Source organism: Eubalaena glacialis, chromosome 10, assembly GCF_028564815.1.
Source record: "Eubalaena glacialis isolate mEubGla1 chromosome 10, mEubGla1.1.hap2.+ XY, whole genome shotgun sequence".
Lineage (NCBI taxonomy): Eukaryota > Metazoa > Chordata > Mammalia > Artiodactyla > Balaenidae > Eubalaena > Eubalaena glacialis.
In genome coordinates, this window is record NC_083725.1 from 8,321,992 (window position 1) to 8,344,286 (window position 22,295).

Here is a 22,295-nt window from a genome sequence, read left to right on the forward strand (position 1 = left end):
TAAATTTTTTCTTATTTTTAGTATAAAAAATTAATAAATCTATTTTTAAAAATTAAAAAAATTTTTTCTTAATAAATTTATTCTTAATAATTTTTTTCTTATTTTTTTATTATAATTGCTTTATTTTATTTTCTTTTATCCTTTTTCTTTCTTTCTTTACATTTTTTCTCCCTTTTATTCTGAGCCGTGTGGATGAAAGGCTCTTGGTGCTCCAGCCAGGCATCAGGGCTGTGCCTCTGAGGTGGGAGAGCCAACTTCAGGACACTGGTCCACAAGAGACCTCCCAGCTCCACGTAATACCAAATGGCAAAAATCTCTCAGAGATCTCCATCTCAACATTAAGACCCAGCTTCACTCAACAACCAGCAAGCTACAGTGCGGGACACCCTATGCCAAACAACTAGCAAGACAGGAACACAGCCCCATCCATTAACAGAGAGACTGCCTAAAATCATAATAAGGCCACAGACACCCCAAAACACACCACCAGACGTGGATGAGCCCACCAGAAAGACAACATCCAGCCTCATCCACCAGAACACAGGCACTAGTTCCCTCCACCAGGAAACCTACACAACCCACTGAACCAACCTTAGCCACTGGGGACAGATACCAAAAACAACGGGAACCACGAACCTGCAGCCTGTGAAAAGGAGACCCCAAACACAGCAAGATAAGCAAAATGAGAAGACAGAAAAACACACAGCAGATGAAGGAGCAGGGTCAAAACACACCAGACCTAACAAATGAAGAGGAAATAGGTAGTCTACCTGAAAAAGAATTCAGAATAATGATAGTAAGGATGATCCAAAATCTTGGAAATAGAATAGACAAAATGCAAGAAACATTGAACAAGGACGTAGAAGAACTAAAGAGGAACCAAGCAACGATGAAAACCACAATAAATGAAATTAAAAATACTCTAGATGGGATCAATAGCAGAATAACTGAGGCAGAAGAACGGATAAGTGACCTGGAAGATAAAATGGTGGAAATAACTACTGCAGAGCAGAATAAAGAAAAAAGAATGAAAAGAACTGAGGACAGTCTCAGAGACCTCTGGGACAACATTAAACGCACCAACATTCGAATTATAGGGGTCCCAGAAGAAGAAGAGAAAAAGAAAGGGACTGAGAAAATATTTGAAGAGATTATAGTTGAAAACTTCCCTAATATGGGAAAGGAAATAGTTAATCAAGTCCTGGAAGCACAGAGAGTCCCATACAGGATAAATCCAAGGAGAAACACACCAAGACACATATTAATCAAACTATCAAAAATTAAATATAAAGAAAACATATTAAAAGCAGCAAGGGAAAAACAACAAATAACACACAAGGGCATCCCCATAAGGTTAACAGCTGATCTTTCAGCAGAAACTCTGCAAGCCAGAAGGGAGTGGCAGGATATACTTAAAGTGATGAAGGAGAAAAACCTACAACCAAGGTTACTCTACCCAGCAAGGATCTCATTCAGATTTGATGGAGAAATTAAAACCTTTACAGACAAGCAAAAGCTGAGAGAGTTCAGCACCACCAAACCAGCTTTACAACAAATGCTAAAGGAACTTCTCTAGGCAAGAAACACAAGAGAAGGAAAACACCTACAATAACAAACCCAAAACATTTAAGAAAATGGGAATAGGAATATACATATCGATAATTAACTTAAACGTAAATGGATTAAATGCTCCCACCAAAAGACACAGACTGGCTGAATGGATACAAAAACAAGACCCATATATATGCTGTCTACAAGAGACCCACTTCAGACCTAGGGACACATACAGACTGAAAGTGAGGGGATGGAAAAAGATATTCCATGCAAATGGAAATCAAAAGAAAGCTGGAGTAGCAATTCTCATATCAGACAAAATAGACTTTAAAATAAAGACTATTACAAGAGACAAAGAAGGACACTATATAATGGTCAAGGGATCGATCCAAGAGGAAGGTATAACAATTGTAAATATTTATGCACCCAACATAGGAGCACCACAATACATAAGGCAAATGCTAACAGCCATAAAAGGGGAAATCAACAGCAACACAATCATAGTAGGGGACTTTAACACCCCACTTTCACCAATGGACAGATCATCCAAAATGAAAATAAATAAGGAAACACAAGCCTTAAATGATACGTTAAACAAGATGGACTTAATTGATATTTATAGGACATTCCACCCAAAAACAACAGAATACACATTTTTCTCAAGTGCTCATGGAACATTCTCCAGGATAGATCATATCTTGGGTCACAAATCAAGCCTTGGTAAATTTAAGAAAATTGAAATCGTATCAAGTATCTTTTCCGACCACAACGCTATGAGACTAGATATCAATTACAGGAAAAGATCTGTAAAAAATACAAACACATGGAGCCTACACAATACACTACTTAATAACGAAGTGATCACTGAAGAAATCAAAGGGGAAATCAAAAAATACCTAGAAACAAATGACAATGGAGACACGACGATCCAAAACCTATGGGACGCAGCAAAAGCAGTGCTAAGAGGGAAGTTTATAGCAATACAAGCCTACATCAAGAAACAGGAAACATCTCGAATAAATAACCTAACCTTGCACCTAAAGCAATTAGAGAAAGAAGAACAAAAAAACCCCAAAGCTAGCAGAAGGAAAGAAATCATAAAGATCAGATCAGAAATAAATGAAAAAGAAATGAAGGAAACAATAGCAAAAATCAATGAAACTAAAAGCTGGTTCTTTGAGAAGATAAACAAAATTGATAAACCATTAGCCAGACTCATCAAAAGAAAAAGGGAGAAGACTCAAATTAATAGAATTAGAAATGAAAAAGGAGAAGTAACGACTGACACTGCAGAAATACAAACGATCATGAGAGATTACTACAAGCAACTCTATGCCAATAAAATGGACAACCTGGAAGAAATGGACAGATTCTTAGAAATGCACAACCTGCCAAGACTGAACCAGGAAGAAACAGAAAATATGAACAGACCAATCACAAGCACTGAAATTGAAACTGTGATTAAAAATCTTCCAACACACAAAAGCCCAGGACCAGATGGCTTCACAGGCGAATTCTATCAAACATTTAGAGAAGAGCTAACACCTATCCTTCTCAAACTCTTCCAAAATATTGCAGAGGGAGGAACACTCCCCAACTCATTCTACGAGGCCACCATCACCCTGATACCAAAACCAGACAAAGATGTCACAAAGAAAGAAAACTACAGGCCAATATCACTGATGAACATAGATGCAAAAATCCTCAACAAAATACTAGCAAACAGAATCCAACAGCACATTAAAAGGATTATACACCATGATCAAGTGGGGTTTATTCCAGGAATGCAAGGATTCTTCAATATACGCAAATCAATCAACGTGATACATCATATTAACAAATTGAAGGAGAAAAACCATATGATCATCTCAATAGATGCAGAGAAAGCTTTCGACAAAATTCAACACCCATTTATGATAAAAGTCCTGCAGAAAGTAGGCATAGAGGGAACTTTCCTCAACATAATAAAGGCCGTATATGACAAACCCACAGCCAACATTGCCCTCAATGGTGAAAAACTGAAACCATTTCCACTAAGATCAGGAACAAGACAAGGTTGCCCACTCTCACCACTATTATTCAACATAGTTTTGGAAGTGTTAGCCACAGCAATCAGAGAAGAAAAAGAAATTAAAGGAATCCAAATCGGAAAAGAAGTAAAGCTGTCACTGTTTGCAGATGACATGATACTATACATAGAGAATCCAAAAGATGCTACCAGAAAACTACTAGAGCTAATCAATGAATTTGGTAAAGTAGCAGGATACAAAATTAATGCACAGAAATCTCTTGCATTCCTGTATACTAATGATGAAAAATCTGAAAGTGAAATTAAGAAAACACTCCCGTTTACCATTGCAACAAAAAGAATAAAATATCTAGGAATAAACCTACCTAAGGAGACAAAAGACCTGTATGCAGAAAATTATAGGACACTGATGAAAGAAATTAAAGATGATACAAATAGATGGAGAGATATACCATGTTCTTGGATTGGAAGAATCAACATTGTGAAAATGACTCTGCTACCCAAAGCAATCTACAGATTCAATGCAATCCCTATCAAACTACCACTGGCATTTTTCACAGAACTAGAACAAAAAATTTCACAATTTGTATGGAAACACAAAAGACCCCGAATAGCCAAAGCAATCTTGAGAATGAAAAATGGAGCTGGAGGAATCAGGCTCCCTGACTTCAGACTATATTACAAAGCTACAGTAATCAAGACAGTTTGGTACTGGCACAAAAACAGAAATATAGATCAATGGAACAGGATAGAAAGCCCAGAGATAAGCCCACGCACATATGGTCACCTTATCTTTGATAAAGGAGGCAAGCATATACAGTGGAGAAAAGACAGCCTCTTCAATAAGTGGTGCTGGGAAAATTGGACAGGTACATGTAAAAGTATGAAATTAGAACACTCCCTGACACCATACACAAAAATAAACTCAAAATGGATTAAAGACCTAAGTGTAAGGCCAGACACTATCAAACTCTTAGAGGAAAACATAGGCAGAACACTCTATGACATAAATCACAGCAAGATCCTTTTTGACCCAGGTCCTAGAGAAATGGAAATAAAAACACAAATAAACAAATGGGACCTAATGAAACTTAAAAGCTTTTGCACAGCAAAGGAAACCATAAACAAGACCAAAAGACAACCCTCAGAATGGGAGAAAATATTTGCAAATGAAGCAACTGACAAAGGATTAATCTCCAAGATTTACAAGCAGCTCATGCAGCTCAATAACAAAAAAACGAACAACCCAATCCAAAAATGGGCAGAAGACCTAAATAGACATTTCTCCAAAGAAGAGATACAGATTGCCAACAGACACATGAAAGAATGCTCAACATCATTAATCATTAGAGAAATGCAAATCAAAACTACAATGAGGTATCATCTCACACCGGTCAGAATGGCCATCATCAAAAAATCTAGAAACAATAAATGCTGGAGAGGGTGTGGAGAAAAGGGAACACTCTTGCACTGTTGGTGGGAATGTAAATTGATACAGCCACTATGGAGAACAGTATGGAGGTTCCTTAAAAAACTAAAAATAGAACTACCATATGACCCAGCAATCCCACTACTGGGCATATACCCTGAGAAAACCATAATTCAGAAAGAGTCATGTACCAAAATATTCATTGCAGCTCTGTTTACAATAGCCAGGACATGGAAGCAACCTAGGTGTCCATCATCGGATGAATGGATAAAGAAGATGTGGCACATATATACAATGGAATATTACTCAGCCATAAAAAGAAATGAAATGGAGGTATTTGTAATGAGGTGGATGGAGTTAGAGTCTGTCATACAGAGTGAAGTAAGTCAGAAAGAGAAAAAGAAATACAGTATGCTAACACATATATATGGAATCTAAGGGAAAAAAAAAAAAAAAAAAAGAGGTCATGAAGAACCTAGTGGCAAGATGGGAATAAAGACACAGACCTACTAGAGAATGGACTTGAGGATATGGGGAGGGGGAGGGGTGAGATGTGACAGGGTGAGAGAGTGTCATGGACATATATACACTACCAAATGTGAAATAGATAGCTAGTGGGAAGCAGCCGCATAGCACAGGGAGATCAGCTCGGTGCTTTGTGACCACCTAGAGGGGTGGGATAGGGAGGGTGGGAGGGAGGGAGATGCAAGAGGGATGAGATATGGGAACATATGTATATGTATAACTGATTCACTTTGTTATAAAGCAGAAGCTAACACACCATTGTAAAGCAATTATACTTCAATAAAGATGTTTAAAAAAAAAAAAAAAAAAGACACATGCACCCTAATGTTCATTGCAGCACTATTTACAATTGCCAGGTCATGGAAGCAACCTAAATGCTCATCGACAGTCGAATGGATAAAGAAATGTGGTACATATATACAATGGAATATTACTCAACCATAAAAAGGAATGAAATTGGGTCATTTGTAGAGACGTGGATGCATCTAGAGACTGTCATACAGAGTGAAGTAAGTCAGAAAGAGAAAAGCAAATATAGTATGTTAACGTATATATGTGGAACCTAGAAAGATAGTACAGATGAACCAGTTTGCAGGGCAGAAATAGAGACACAGGTGTAGAGAACAAACGTATGGACACCAAGGGGGGAAAGTGGTAGGGGGTGGTGGTGGTGGTGGTGGTGTGTTGAATTGGGAGATTAGGATTGACATATATACACTAATATGTATAAAATAGATAACTAATAAGAACCTGCTGTATAAAAAAATAAAATTCAAAAAGAAAGTTACAGATTTTGTTTTTTTATTTTTTTGGCAACACCATGCAGCATGCAGGATCTTAGTTCCCCGACCAGGGATTGAACCTGTGCCCCCTGCATTGGAAGCACAGAGTCTTAAACACTGGACTGCCAGGGAAGTCCCTTTTTAATTTTTATTTTATATTGGATTATAGTTAATTTACCATGTTGTGTTAGTTTCAGATGTACAGCAAAGTGATTCAATTATACGTATATCAATACATATTTCTTTATTTTTCAGATTCTTTTCCCATTTAGGTTATTACAGAATATTGAGATGAGTTCCCTGTGCTATACAGTAGGTCCTTGTTGATTATTTTATACATAGTAGTGTGTATATGTTAATTCCAAACTCCTAATTTATCCCTCCCCACCACTTTTCCTGTTTGGTAACCATAGTTTGTTTTCTAAGTCTGTGAGTCTGTTTCTGCTTTGTAAATAAGTTCGTTTGTATCTTTTTTTTTTAGATTCCAAATATGAGTGACATCATATGGTATTTGTTTTTCTCTGTCTGACTTACTTCATTTAGTATGATCATCTCTAGGTCCATTCATGTTCCTACAAATGGCATTATTTCATTCTTTTCGATGGCTGAGTAATAGTCCATTAATAGTTACAGATTTTGAAACTCGTGTCTCAGTAATTGATAGAACCAGTTGACACAAAATCACTACATGGATTATCTGAATGTACAATTAACAAATAAGTCCTAACTGACATTTGTAGAATTTATCAATACAACAGTAGTAGAATAATATTGCTTTCATGTGCACATGGAACATTCACAAATATAGACCATACTCAGGACCATAAAACCTTGACAAATTTTAAAATAAATCATACAAAGTATGTTTCCTGACTATAATACAATTAAAATAGTAATCAATAACAGAAAGGTAACTGAAAAAGTTCAAATTTTGGAAATTAAACAACAGTTCTAAAACAGCTCTAAACAAAAGGAGGAAGCCAAAGGTAAAAAATAGAAAATATTTTCAATGAAAATGAAAACACAATATATCAAAATTTGTAGGACACAGCTAAAGGAATGCTTAGAGGACATTTACCACATTAATCCTAATTGAAATATCATTTTTTTTTTTTTAGAAATCACTTTTTAGAAATCATAAGCAGGGAAGGAATCAAGATGTCCAAGTAAGAGGACATGGAGCTCCCCTTTCCCTCCAAATACATCAAAAATACATCTACATGTGGAACAATTCTTATGCAAAACTAACTGGAAATTGGTAGAAGGACTCCTATGCAACCAAGGCTGTCAGAAAAATACACATGTAATTGGGTAGGACAGGAAGAAAAGTGATTGAGTCAGGACCTGTGCCCAGGGAGGGGACTCAGAGGGAAAGGAAAATCGCACAGGTGGACACTCACCCTGGGGAGTGAGCAAGCTGAGCTACAGACTGAGCATCCCAGTCCAGGGGTCCCATGGATAGGAGACAAGCCCCCTTGGCTGTTTGAAGAACCACTAGGACAGATAGGCTGGAGAAGCCTAGACTCCACTCATGAGGAGCACACAGGTGCTGGCTTGCCACCAGGCAGGGCAGGGACAGTCCTGCCCTATCAGATGCCGCCTTGCTATGCTCCCCTCTCTGAGCTGAGCGAACTCCCTGGCACTGGACCTAGGGTGGCCGGGACCAGGGAAAAGATTAGACCTAGGAACACAGAGGTGACCCAGGGGCCTGGGGTATAGCCCAGGTGAGGCAGTGGTGGCCATTGATGGCACTTACCCAAGCAGTGCCCCAGAAGCAGTCCAGACTTCTGATGGCAGTGCAGCTGCTAGAACTCCTGCAACCACCTTGCTGTGTACCCCAGCCCAAGCCAAGCAAACCATCCTGGCCAACTCACTCCATGGCACAAGGCAGCACTAGACCTGGGGCTGTCACAACCAGGGAAAAGACACAACCATGGGCTCCATCTGAGCAGAGCCACAGATACCTGCACAGGCAGAGCTCTGGGTCTCTGTAAGCACACGAGCCCCACTTGTTTCAGCACTACCCACCTTTGGGGCAAAGCTCCCAGTGCAAGGAGGCAAAAAAAAAAACATACTCTTGGAGGGAACAGAACAGCTCAAGCCCAAACCTCAGGGCTTCTGCTCCAGCAACACAGGAGCTAACTCCAGCCCTGACAGGGCAGTGCTGGCCACTGAGCAGAGAGGAAGTCCTGCCTCACACCCTATGCAGGCTCTCGCTCTTCCATCTCCAGCCACACACCCTACCAAGGTAATAGCAGCCAGCACACCCTGAGGAAAGATGTGACTGGTGTCCACATCAAATCCAGCGCCCCCCCACCAGAGGCAATGGGCATATGCAGTCTACATAGGGACACGCCCACATAAGAACACCCTTCCAGACTGCATTAGATAATCATTTAACCTAAATTCACAGAGACAGAGAAAGTTAAGTAAAATGAAAAGGCAGAACTACTCTCAATTGAAAGAGCAAGAGAAATACCCTAAAAAAATAATGAAACAAATAAACAATTTTCCAGATAAAGAATTCAAAACATTGGTAATAAAAATGCTAACTGAATTAGGAAAGAGAAGTGATCTAAACACAGATCATTTTAACAAGGAACTAGAAAATATAAAAAAGACCCAATCAAAATAGATAATTCAAGGGGCTCCAATCACGATGGCAGAATAGAAGGACATGGAGCTCACCTCCTCCCAAAAATACATCTATGTGTGGAACTATTCTCACAGAATTCCTACTGAACACGGGCAGAAGATCTCAGAACCTAAAAGTGCAAGAAAGATCTCCATGTAATGGGGTAGGATGACAGGAAAAAAAAAAAAAGTAAGAAGGACAAGACCTGCACCCCTGGGAGGAAGCTCTGCAAGAGGAAAGGTTCCCACACCCTGGGAAACCCCTCACTGGTGGGAAGATCACTGGGACAGAAAGGGAGCTTCAGAGGCTTGGAGGAGAGCACAGCAGCTGGTTTGCAGAAGGCAGAACAGAGAGAGACCTGCACAGACGGTCCATGCCACTACCCTGCACTCCCCAGCCTGAGACACGTATCTGCTGCTACACTTGGGGGCTGGGTGCTAAAACTCAGGCTTTAGAGGACAAACCCAGGGAGAGCCTGAAACTCATCCTGCATCGAGACAGCCTGAAGGGGCTGGAGTGTGGTATGGTGGCAACTAGGGGGTGTATGCAGAAAAAGCCCAGGCCCACCATAGAAGTGAAGCACCAAGGTTAAGGGGCGCATGAAGGGAGGGGTGGGGCCCACCATATCAGCCTCTTTCTCCACCTGCTCTCAACTGGCTCAGTGCCACCTTTACAAGCTCTGGGAGTGTGCAAGCACCAGCGGGTTGCCCACAAGCAGAGGCGGGACTGAAATCAGAGCTGATCCCCAGGGTTGTGCAATCTGCAGATTTACACCATCACTGCCAGCTTTGTAAACTCAGCACCTGCAGGACATCCTAGTGGACAACGGGTGCTCCTGCAGCTGAGATGGGTCTGGCTTTAGCAGCTTTGGGCTTAGAGGGTGTGCACACATGGAGGCAGGGCCAGGTCTGGGCTGCTTCCATAGCTCCCAAGGTGGGTCCAAGTGCATGACTACTGCGTTCCTGGTACCTGACTTCAGTGGATCTGTGCTGGCAGATCTGTGCTGGTGGCTTTGTAAACAGAGCACCTGAAGGACACCAAGGCCTACTGACTGCATTCCTATGGTTGACGAGGGGCCGAGGGCAGTCCTAACATCAGTGTACTTTGTGAGCCCACACAGTAGGTTTCATGTGACACCACAGAGTGCACTTCCTAGTGGACAGCTCTGGCAGGGAATACTCAGTGTCTCTTCTCCCAGTGGGAGTGCTCCAATCCCACCTACCTCACACCACAGCTCAGAAATAGATCGGGGTTGGGGGGGAAATTCCCTGGTGGTCCAGTGGTTAGGACTCTGTGCTTCCACTGCATGGGGCATGGATTCAATCCCTGGTCAGGGAACTAAGATCCTGCATGCCACAAGTCGTGGCCAGAAAAAAAAAAGTTAAAAAAAAAAAAAAGCAGATCTGGGGGCGCCTACTCTAACAACCAGGGAGCAGACTCTGCCCCCTTAAAGGGCTGTGACAACCATAAAGCAAAGAGGAGGCCCTGCTCAACATCCAGTGCAGGCTCTGGACACCACAACACCAGTCACATCCCCTGTCAAGGGGATAACGGCCATCACACACTGAGGAAAGATGTGGCAGGCATCTTTACTAAAAACAGCCTTCAAGCCAAAAATATTAAACCCACATAGGATACACAGGGACACTCCCACATAAAAATAGCCCTCCAAGACCACAGTAAATAATTGTTTCTCCTAAACTCATAGAGTAAGAGAAATATAAGTAAAATGAAGAAGCAGAGGAACCACTTCCAATTAATAGATCAAGAGAATTCCCCTGAAAGAACAATGAAACAAACCTCTTCAGTCTAATAAACACTGAGTTCAAAAAGGAGATAATGAAAATACTGAAGGAATTAAGAAAGGCTAACAATAGAAATGCAGATTACTGTAAAAAGGAACTAAAAACTATAAAGAGGAGACGAGAAAAATTAGACAACTCAATTGCTGAGATGAAAGCTGAGCTAGCAACAATAAATAGCAGATTAAATAATGCAGAAGAATGAATAAGTGATCTGGAAGGTAGAATAATGGAAATCATCCAATCAGAACAGCAGACAGAAAAATGAAAAAAATGAAAACAATATAAGAGACCTGTGGGATAATATAAATTGTGCCAATCTATGCATAATAGGGATTCCAGAGGTGAAGAAAGAGGAAAGGGGGTTGAAAATGTATTTGAAGAAATTATGGCTGAAAACTTGTGAAACCAAAAGAAGGAAATAGATATCCAGGTAGAGGAAGCACAGAGGGTCCTAAACAAGATGAACCCAAACAGACCTACACCAAGACTTATCATAATTAAAATGGCAAAATTTAAAGATAGAGGATTCTAAAGGCAGCAAGAGAAAAACAAAGAGTTAGTTACAAGGGAATCCCCATAAGGTTATCAGCTGATTTCTCTACAGAAACATTGGAGGCCAGAAGGGAGTGGCAAGATATATTCAAAGTCCTGAAAGGGAAAAATCTGTAACCTAGGATACTCTACCGAGCAAGATTATCATTTAGAATAGAAGGAGAGAGAAAAAATTTCTCAGATAAGGAAAAACTAAAAGAATACAGCAATACTAAACATGTCCTAAAAGAAATATTGAAATGTCTTCTCTAAATGGAAAAGAAGCAAGAATCTATAGAAAAGGGAAAATCACATCTGGAAAGTAAATCACTTAAATAAGCCAGTATACAGATTAAAAAATCAAAAAATTTTTGTGAAAGTGATGATAACCAAAATGCAAAAAGGTAAACATGAAGATGTAAAAGAGGGTATCAAAATCATAAAATGTGGGGGAGGAAAGTAAGAAAATGTAGGGTTTTTTTTTTTTTTTTAGAATATGTTTGAGCCTATATGATTATCAGTCTAAAGCAAATAGATATAGTAATGGGTTAAATAACATACTTGAAAAACAGTAACCACAAATCAAAAACAAACAATAGATTCATGAAAAACAAAGGAAGAGAACATAAGCATAATACAAAAGAAAATCATCAAACCACAAAAGGAAAAACAAAAAGGAACAAATAAGAAATACAAAATCAACTGGAAAACAAGGTTTAGAGTGGCAATAAATACGTAGCTATCAATAATTACCTGAAATGTCAATGGACCAAATGCTCCAATCAAAAGACATAGACTGGCAGATTGGATAAATAAAAAACAAGAGCCTACAATATGCTGTCTACAGGAGATCCACTTTAGGGCAAAGGATACACATAGATTGAAAGTGAGGTGATGGAAAAAGATATTTCATGCAAACAGAAATGACAAGAAAGTGGGGGTCATGATACTCATGTCAGACAAAATAGACTTTAAAACAAAGGCCATAAAGAAATAAAAAGAAGGACACTATATAATGATAAGAGGATCAATACAAGAGGAGGATTTACACTCATCAACATATATGTACCCAATATAGAAGCAGCCAAATACATAAAACAAATACTAACAAAATTAAAGGGAAAAATTGACAGATATACAATAATAGTAGAAGACTTTAACACTCCACTCACACCAATGGACAGACCTTCCAGACAGAAAATCAATAAGGCAACAAGTCCTAAATGATACGGTAGAACACTTAAAATTAATTGATATTTTCAGGACATTACATCCAAAAAAACCAGAATACACATTCCTTTGAAGTGCACATGGAGCATTCTCTAGGACTGACCACATACTAGGGCAGAATAAAAGCCTCAATAACTTTAAGAGTATAGAAATTATTTCAAGCATATTTGCCACCACAATGGCATGAAACTAGAAATCAACTGCAGAAAGAGAAATGAGAAAGAAAAAAATTACATGGAGACTAAGCAACATGCTACTAAAAAAAACCAATGGCCAATGATGAAATCAAAGAGGAAATTTAAAAATACCTTGACACAAATGACAATATAAACACAATCAGGGACTTCCCTGGTGGTGCAGTGGTTAACAATCTGCCTGCCAATGCAAGGGACACGGATTCGAGCTCTGGTCCAGGAAGATCCCACATGCCGTGGAGCAACTAAGCCTGTGTGCCACAACTACTGAGCCTGTGCTCTAGAGCCCACGAGCCACAACTACTGAAGCCCACACAACTAGAGCCCGTGCTCCGCAACAAGACAAGCCACCGCAATGAGAAGCCTGCACACTGCAATGAAGAGTAGCCCCTGCTCACAGCAACTAGAGAAAGCCCGCGCACAGCAACGAAGACCCAACGCAGCCAAATAAATAAATAATTTTAAAAATAAATAAATAAAAATAAACACAATCATACAAAATCTATGAGATGCAACAAAAGAAGTTACTAGAGGGAAGTTAATAGAGATACAGGCCTTCATTAAAAAAGAAAGAAAAGAAATAAGAAAAATAGAAAAGAAAATCTCAAATAAACAACCTAAACTACCACCTAAAATAATTAGCAAAAGAAGAACAAACAAAACCAGAAGTCAGCAGAAGGAAGGAAATAATAAAGATCAGAGAGGAAATAAACAAACAGAGATTTTAAAAATAGAAAAAAAAAAATCAATAAAACCAAGAGTTGGATCTTTGAAAGCTTAAACAAAATTGACAAACCTCTGGCCAGACTCACCAAGAAAAGAAGAAATGAACAAGAGAAATAACAACTGATACCACAGAAATACAAAATAAATAAATAAATAGTAATAAGAGAATACTATGAACAATTATATGCCAAAAAAATCGACAACCTAGAAGAAATGGACAACTTTCAAGAAACATACAGCCCACCAAACTGAATCAAGAAGAAACAGATAATTTGAACAGACCAATTACTGGAACTGAAATAGAAGCTTTAATTTAAAAACCTCCCTAGAAACAAAAGTCCAGGAGCAGATGGTTTCACAGGCGAATTCTACCAAACATATAAAGAAGAAATTATACTGATCCTTCTCAAACACTTCCAAAAGATTGAAGAGGAGGTAACACTCCCAAAGACATAGTATGAAGCCAGCATCACCCTGATACCAAAACCAGAGAAAGACACTACCAAAAAAAAGAAAATTACGGGCCAATACCTGTAATGAATATAGACGCAAAAATTCTCAACAAAATATTAGCAAACCGAATCCAACAATACATTAAAAAGATCATACATCACAATCAAGTTGGATTCATCCCAGGGTCACAAGGATGGTTCAACACTTGCAAATCAATGTGATACACCACATCAACAAAAGAAAAGACAAAAACCATATGATCATCTCAACAGATGCAGAAAAAGCATTTGATAAAATTCAACATCCATTCATGATAAAAACTCTTACCAAAGTAGGTATAGAGGGAACATATCTCAACATAATAAAAACCTTTTATGACAAACCCACAGCCAATATAATACACAACAGTGGAAAGCAGAAAGCCTTCCCACTAAAATCTGGAACAAGACAAGGATGCCCACTCTCACCACTTCTATTCAACATAGTATTGGAAGTCCTAGCCACAGCAATCAGAGAAGAAAAAGAAATAAAAGGTATCTAAATTGGAAGGGAAGAGGTAAAATTGTCATTAGATGCAGATGACATGATATTGGGTTGGCAAAAAAATTCATTCGGGTTTTCAGTAAGATGTTACTATATACAGAAAACCCTAAAACCTCCACACAAAAACTACTAGAACTGATAAACTAATTCAGCAAGGTAGCAGGATACAAGATTAACATACAGAAATCAGTTGCATTTCTTTATAATAACAATGAAATATTGGAAAGGGAATCTAAAAAAACAATCCCTTTTAAAATCACATCAAAAAAATAAAATACTTAGGAATAAATCTGACCAAGGAGGTGAAAGACTTATATGCTGAGAACTATAAAACATTAATAAAGGAAACTGAAGATGATTCAAAGAAATGGACAGATATCCCATGCTCTTGGATTGGAGGAATTAATATTGTTAAAATGGCTATACTACCCCAAGCAATATACAGATTTAATGTGATCCCTATCAAATTACCCATGACATTCTTCACAGAACTAGAACAAATAATCCTAAAATTGATATGGAACCACAAAAGACCCAGAATTGCCAAAGCATTCCTGAGGAAAAAGAACAAAGCAGGAGGCCATACCCTCCCAGACTTCAGACAATACTACAAAGCTACAATAATCAAAACAGTGTGGCACAGGCACAAAACAGATATATGGATCAATGGAAGAGAATAGAGAGCCCAGAAATAAACCCACACACCTATGGTCAGTTAATCTTCAACAAAGGAGGCAAGAATATACAATGGAGAAAAGATAGTCTCTTCAGCAAGTCATATTCAGAAAGCTGGACGTAAATCAATGAAGTTAGAACACACTCTTACACCATACACAAAAATAAACTCAAAATGACTTAAAGACTTAAATATAAGACATGACACCATAATACTCTTAGAAGAGAACATAGGCAAAACCTTCCCTGACATAAATCATACCAATGTTTTCTTAGGTTATTCTCCCAAGGCAATAGAAATAAAAGCAGAAATAAACAAGTGCGACCTAATCAAACTTATAAGCTTTTGTACAGCAAAGGAAACCATAAACAAAATGAAAAGACAACCTATGGACTGGGAGAAAATATTTGTAAATGATGTGACCAACAAGGGCTTAATTTCCAAAATATACAAACAGCTCATAAAACTCCAATATCAAAGAAACAAACAACCCAATCAAAAAGTGGGGAAGACATAAGTAGACATTTTTTCAGAGAAGACATATAGATGGTTAACAGGCACATGAAAAGAGGCTCAACATCACTAATTATTAGAGAAATATAAATCAAAACCATGATGAGATATCACCTCACATCTGTCAGAATGGCTATCATCAAAAAGTCTACAAATAACAAATGATAGAAAGGATGTGGAGAAAGGGAACACTTGTACACTGTTGGTGGGGATGTAAATTGGTGCAGCCCTTAAGGAAAACTGTATGGAGATTCCTCAAAAAACTAAAAATAGAACTATCATATGACCCAGAAATTCCACTCCTGGGTATATATCTGGAAAAAATAAACACTAACTCAAAAAGATACATGCACCCCAGTGTTCACAGCAGCACTACTTACAATAGTCAAGACATGGAAGCAACCCAAGTGACCATCAAAAGATGACTGGGTTAAGAAGATGTGGTATTTTATACATACATACATACACACACACATATATACATATATATACATACACACACACACACACACACACACATACTCAATGGAATATTACTCAGCCATAGAAAAGAATGAAATTCTGCCATTTCCCCCAATGTGGATGGACCTAGAGGAATATTATGCTTAGTGAAATAAGTCAGACAGAGAAAGACATACTGTATGATATCACTTATACATGGAATTTAAAAAAATAAATGTATATGTAAAACAGAAACAGACTCACAGATACAGAAAACAAACTAGTGGATACCAGCGGGGAGAAGGGAGTGGGGAGGGACAAATTAGGGGTATGGGATTTACAAGCACAAACTACTATATATAAAATAGATAAGCAACAAAGATATAATGTATAGCTCAGGGAATTATAGCCATTATCTTGTAATAACCTATAATAGAGAATAATCTTCAAAAATACTAAATCACTATGCTGTAAACCTGAAACAAATATAATATTGTAAATCAACTATATTCCAATGAAAACATTTTTTTTTGAAGAAATCATTAAGCTGATTTGAAAATCTTCATGGGACTGCAAAGAACCTAGAATATTCAAAATAACTTCGAGGAAGAACAAGTTGAAAGACTCACACTACCTAATATCAAGATTCACAATAAACCTATTGTAATCAAGGCAACATGGTATTGGCCTAAGGAGAGACATACAGGTCAATGGAAGAAAAGGAAGAGTCCTGAAGTGGACTTACACCAATATGGTCAATGGATCTTAGATAAATGTGCCAAGGTAACTAAAAGAAAAAAGGATATTTTTATAGATTATGTATCACACTATACTTCAATTAAAAATTTTTAAAGGAGAAAGGGTAATTTTTTCAACACATGGTGCTACAACAATTGGACATTCATATGCAAAAATAAAATACCATACACCCACACATAATTGATCATATTTGAGGGAACTGCACACCTAAAAAGCATGAACTTACTGCATGTCAATGATAACCTAATAAATCTGACTTTTAAGAAGTTGAAAGTAATCAAAATAACAGTACAGAACTTGTTAAATAAATGTTGTAGGTATATGATGCACTAATATGTAATCAATAAAAGATGGTAACATAAAAGTATCATTGGAAAGATATCCATAATTTATATAAAGAAGCAGATTATAATTTTTAATATATATAAATGTATATATATTTACATCTAAACACACACAGATATCATGACCTACTTCTGCTTTTAAAAGCCTGGAAAGACATACCTGAAAATGTAAACAAGATAACATCTCTGCGTGATAGGATGGGATTGCCAGTAATGTCTTCTTTTGCCAGTATTTTATACTTATTCTAAGTTAAATATGGCTTTTACTCATGTAATTAAAAGGCAAAAACAAAAATTCCAACGAAGACCAACCTAAAAACATATGTGATTTATTAGGAAAAAAGCTAAACAGTGGAAAGGGGGAAAGACTGAGAAAGAGCACTCACGTGTGTGTGTGTGTGTGTGTGTGTGTGTCTGTGTAAAATGAGGGTGGTGGTGAAGGAATCCGTCCCAACCCTAAGTTCCATGAATAAGAGGGGGGCAAGATGCTGCAGCTCTCGTGACCCTGGTCAGACTGGCAGTAAAGGAACCACTAAACTGAAGACATATGGAGAGCAGGGGTCAGGTCTACCTTATTCACTGTTGTATCATCAGCACCTAATTAGAGAGTTTAGCAATCAGGAAATACTTGTTGAAGACAGGAAGGCAGAGCTTGCTATATACCAGCCAATGATGGGGGTGTGGGGGGAGGGAAGAGAAAGCCGAGACAAAGGGAAGGAGATAGGAATCTGAGAAAGAAAGAGCACCAAGGGTGGTGGGAAGGAGAAGGCATCTATCTGGTGGGTTAAGGTGTTGAAACATCAACACCTGTAGCTGAGTAGGTGTCAGGGCTGGGACAGTGCTGGGGAAAGATGGCCCAGTCTTTTGAGGCAGCCGGAGTCTAGGAAAGGGCTGAATGAACAATGGAACAGGGCAAAGAAGGGCCAAGTCTCTAAAGCTTGTTACAGAAAGATGAGTCACTGCAGCACACAAAATCCACTCGAGCATTTTGTCTGAAGAAAGACATGGGGAGACACAGGTCCCCACAGCCCTGGTATCCATACAGGAACCTGTCACCTGGAGAGGAAGAAAGACAAGAGGCTCTCTGGTTTGTGGCCTCCAAGTTCAAGTGTTTGCCACATAAGAGGTAAACAATAAATCTTTGTTGAAAGAATGAGTCCTTCGGGACCTCCCTGGCGGTCCAGTGGTTAAGACTCCACACTCCCAATGCAGGGGACACGGGTTCGATCCCTGGTCGGGAAATTAAGTTCCCACATGTCGCAGCGCGGCCAAAAAAAAAAAAAAAAAAAGAATGAGCGCCTCAACTAATGAGGAGAAAGAGCGCATTGTCCTGAGGAGTCAGGCAGCCAGGTAGGAAAGGACATCAGAGCCATGTGATTGACATGCACCCCCAGTGGGCCATCCTCTCCCAACCTCTCATCCTGTTGGCACCAAGGCCTCCCGTTGCCAAAAGTGCTACCCCACGCAAGCTCCAGGGGAATATTTAGAGTCCAATTCCTGTCCTCCCTGAGTATGTACGGGGACTACCCAAGGATCCAGGGAGCCCTCAGCAAGCACTTTTTCTCCTGATAGGTCTACTGGTACAGTCAAGGGCCCGTGGCAGTCCAGCACCAGATCCAGAGGACTCTTTTCCAACTTTTTAGGAAAACAAACGAACAAACTCTCCCACACTCTCTGCTTTTGCCCCCAGGGCTCCTGAGAGAGCCAGCTCCCTCAAGATCAGGCTAAAGGTCACCCAGGAGACTTCTCAGGCCCCACCTACCTTCGTAGACCTTCCTCAGGAAGCACTGCTGGCTGCCTTGAGTCTGGCAGAAGCTTTCCCCGCTCTCGCAAACCCCGCTGGCGTTGACTCGGTGACACTGGAAACATTCTAGAGCTGGAAAGTCAAAGAGGAATAATAAGGCCCTTCCGGCCCAGCGTCCCGGCTGCTCAGGAGGGAGCACACCTGTGACCCAGGTGCGCCTGGACACTGACCGGCTCCCAGCGCCCGACGAATGTGCTGAAAGCAGGTCGTTTCTCCGCGCTTGGCTTACACCTGGGAGGAGGCGTGTGCGCCTCTAGGCACAGGGTCTGTACCGGAGCGCAGAGGGCCCTCCCTGTCCTCCCAGGGATGGGCTGTGCTGCTGGAGGAGTGAGGTCAAGTCCTTCACTGACCCCGCTTCTAGGGCTCGTGATCACTCCTCCTTCTGGGAACAGCCCACATGCACCACCCACAAAGAACCTTCTTTGTCCCCTTTCAATTCAAATGTAGGGCTCTCAATAAGAAAGGTTGAGGCATGGGGGAGTATCAGGGATTAGAACTGAGGTGGGAGGGAGGTAGAGGCTGAAGTAAAATGGGGGAGGGAGGAGGAAGAAGAAAGGGAAGAGGAGCAGAGTGGGACCCAAAGTGGAAGACGCAAAGGAGAGAGGGTGGAGGAGGAAAAAGAGGGGTGGGGTGAGGCTGTGGTCACCTCCAAGGCTCGGGTTAGGTCCTTGTGCCTTTCTCCCCACTGCCCCATGCCCCTCAATCCACAGCCCCTGTGCGTCTGCCTCACCCAGACCCAGTCCCCACGGTCCTCCCAGATGCCCGGCAGGGGCTCACCTTGCAGGAAGCCCAGCAGCAAGGAGAGCCCTAGCAGCAGCAGCAGCAGCAGGAGGCGCGTCCCCATCTCCGACCGAGGACAAGGCAGCAGCAGGAGGTAGGGCAGCTGCAGGCGCCCGGACCTTGAGGATCTGGCTTTATAACCCCGGCAGGCACGGCAGCCAATGGGAGCCGAGGCGAGGGGCTGGGCTTCCCCAGGATGAGGATGCGGCGTGAGCCAAGGGCCCGATGGGAGCCCCGCGTTCCTGCTGCACAGGCTCTGCTCACCGCCACCTGCCCTGCTGAGGGAGCCACGTTCTTTCAAGGCTTCTTTTGCTCCCATTTTAACTAGCTTTTAAATGGGAGAATCATGTCTGCCTTACTCGGCCAAAGGATTTATGAGATCCAGGTGACCTAATAACCCTGGAGGGGTGGGGCTCACACCGTGATCTTCCGTACTTCGGGGACTATTTCCTTGAATACGGTTTAAGTCCAGATACTGAAATCTTTTGATTTCAGAGAAATTAGGGGACTTCCCTGGCGGTCCGCGCTTCCACTGCAGGGGACACAGGTTTGATCCCTGGTCGGGGAACTAAGATCCTGCATGACGCGCAGCGCGGCCAAAAAATGAAATAAAATGACAAAAAAAAAAAAAAATTAGAAGAAGTGGATACTTGCCTAGACTGTTGCTCAGTAAAGCACTAAACACAAAATAGCAGATTTGGGTTTATCTTTCAGGCAGGCTGCATTACAGACTAGAGATTTTTGTTTGTTTACACTGCTTGAGGAATGTAATTTAAAAACACTGATCTGTAGGGAAAAGTTTTGTACCTTTGGCTTCAGGCTCCCTTGCAGCCCTAGGCCCACCCCAGATCCTGGGTCCCCCCCTTACCCAAACAAACATCGGACTTCAAGAATGAACATATACCGCCCCCCCTTGGCTTTAACCTTCAATCCCAGCTTAAGAACAGGAAACCCACTAAAACGGAGGGCTTATTCCATAGGGGTATAATTATTCCCCAGCCCAGCTCTGAAGTCTGAGGAGGTTGTGTCACCTGCTTCAGCCCAAAACAGCATGATTGACTGAGAGCTTGCTATGTACCAGACACAGTGCTAAATATTTGAACAATGTTATTCGATTTGATTCTCACACAACAGCCTATATGGTAGTTATTAATATCTCCATTTTATCGATGAGAAAACTAAAAGGAAGCGGTTAGTCCCAGGTGACAAAGAGGATAACTGGCAGATTGAAACCCGGATCTGCAGACTCCATTGACCCTGGGACTTTGCCAGGGAAACCTGGCAAGTCTTCTGGGTCCCAAGAGCCACCAAATTAGTGTCTGAGGACTGGATTCCTGCTGCCAGATATGGCTCCTTTAGACTCAGAAGGTCCCTAGCACCAGCTCCACATCATGAACAAGAATGGATGTGTTTCCTCAGAAATAATTTTTTGTAATCTGCTAAGAATAAGGTTTTTACTTAGTGGTTTTTTTCTGGGACTCCAAGTTAGCCCTAGTCCTAGAATGCTCTGGGATTCTAAGGGGAGGAGGGTGGGCCCTGATGCCTAGCGCAGTCCCCGGGGGTTCTCTTCTCTCCACTCCCTGAAGCTTCTCCCTGACTCTCCTTCCAGAGAGTCCAGCTGTCCAAGCCCCTCACCGAGGCCAGGGGCTACCCCAGCTCCTGTTCACAGTCTTTCCTGCTGTGGGAAAGATAGAGGAGACCCATTTTAGCCTGAGGAGTACTGAGGGACTCAACATGATGTATGGTGCATGAGTTAGGGGTGGGGACAGACAATGTCTGAACCTTAGGGTGGGAGGACATGTCATTTAATAAATATATGAATACAGTTACTATAATACACTTTATAAAAGAAAGTAAAACATAATTGCTTTCTTAGTACAAACTGTACAAAGCTTGACAAAATCATCTTAGCCCATAGAGGTATCAGGAAGCAGTTAACCCCTTTCTCAGCCACCATCAAGGAAGTTTAAAGGGGGCCTCCTTAGGGTAGAGTAAGATTTTATATGTTTACCCAAAAATGGTATGCATTTTTTTTTTTTAAGATTAAGAAACACTTCTCTGTTTCTTACAAAAGAAACACAGAAGACTGTATACGTTGGTCTCCACCGTTAGTTTCAATTATCATTCCCCATCTGGCTTCAGTCACAGCAGAATTCCAGGCTGTTAGTTTTAAAAGCTTTTAGCAGTTGCCCTGTCATAGATGAGTTCCTATGCTAAATAAGTTTGCAAGATTTCAGTGTTCTGAAGAGAAGTCGATCGTCAACTTTCCTAGGTTATAAGTACACGGGTTTAGTCCACTGGTGTGCTGGTAAATGTTTAACAACTGGCTTGTGGGGTGAAGGAGGGTGGGGAGAGTCCTGATTTGTAGAATTTGTAGATTTACATGGTGTCAATGGCAATTTCAAGCTACCATCCTGACGTCACTGAATTAAGTTAAGAGATGTGCACACCATTATACAGTATTTCTAACACACAGATATAACAGAACTATATAACCTTAACAGTGCAGATTAATAGTAAAATGTAGTAAAATAAATGAGTG

General features: G+C 40.5%; 1 protein-coding gene across 1 annotated transcript; it reads right to left on the reverse strand.

Annotated features, from left to right (window-relative positions):
- Positions 1-18,100: 18,100 nt before the first annotated feature.
- On the reverse strand, positions 18,101-19,817 carry LOC133099113 (protein PIP-1-like). Its single transcript, XM_061202578.1, has 3 exons — positions 19,751-19,817; positions 18,932-19,045; positions 18,101-18,225 (listed from the first exon to the last, which is right to left on the reverse strand). The coding sequence occupies exons 1-3, from the start codon at positions 19,815-19,817 to the stop codon at positions 18,101-18,103; spliced, it is 306 nt and encodes a 101-aa protein (XP_061058561.1).
- Between the last annotated feature and the right edge of the window lie 2,478 nt (positions 19,818-22,295).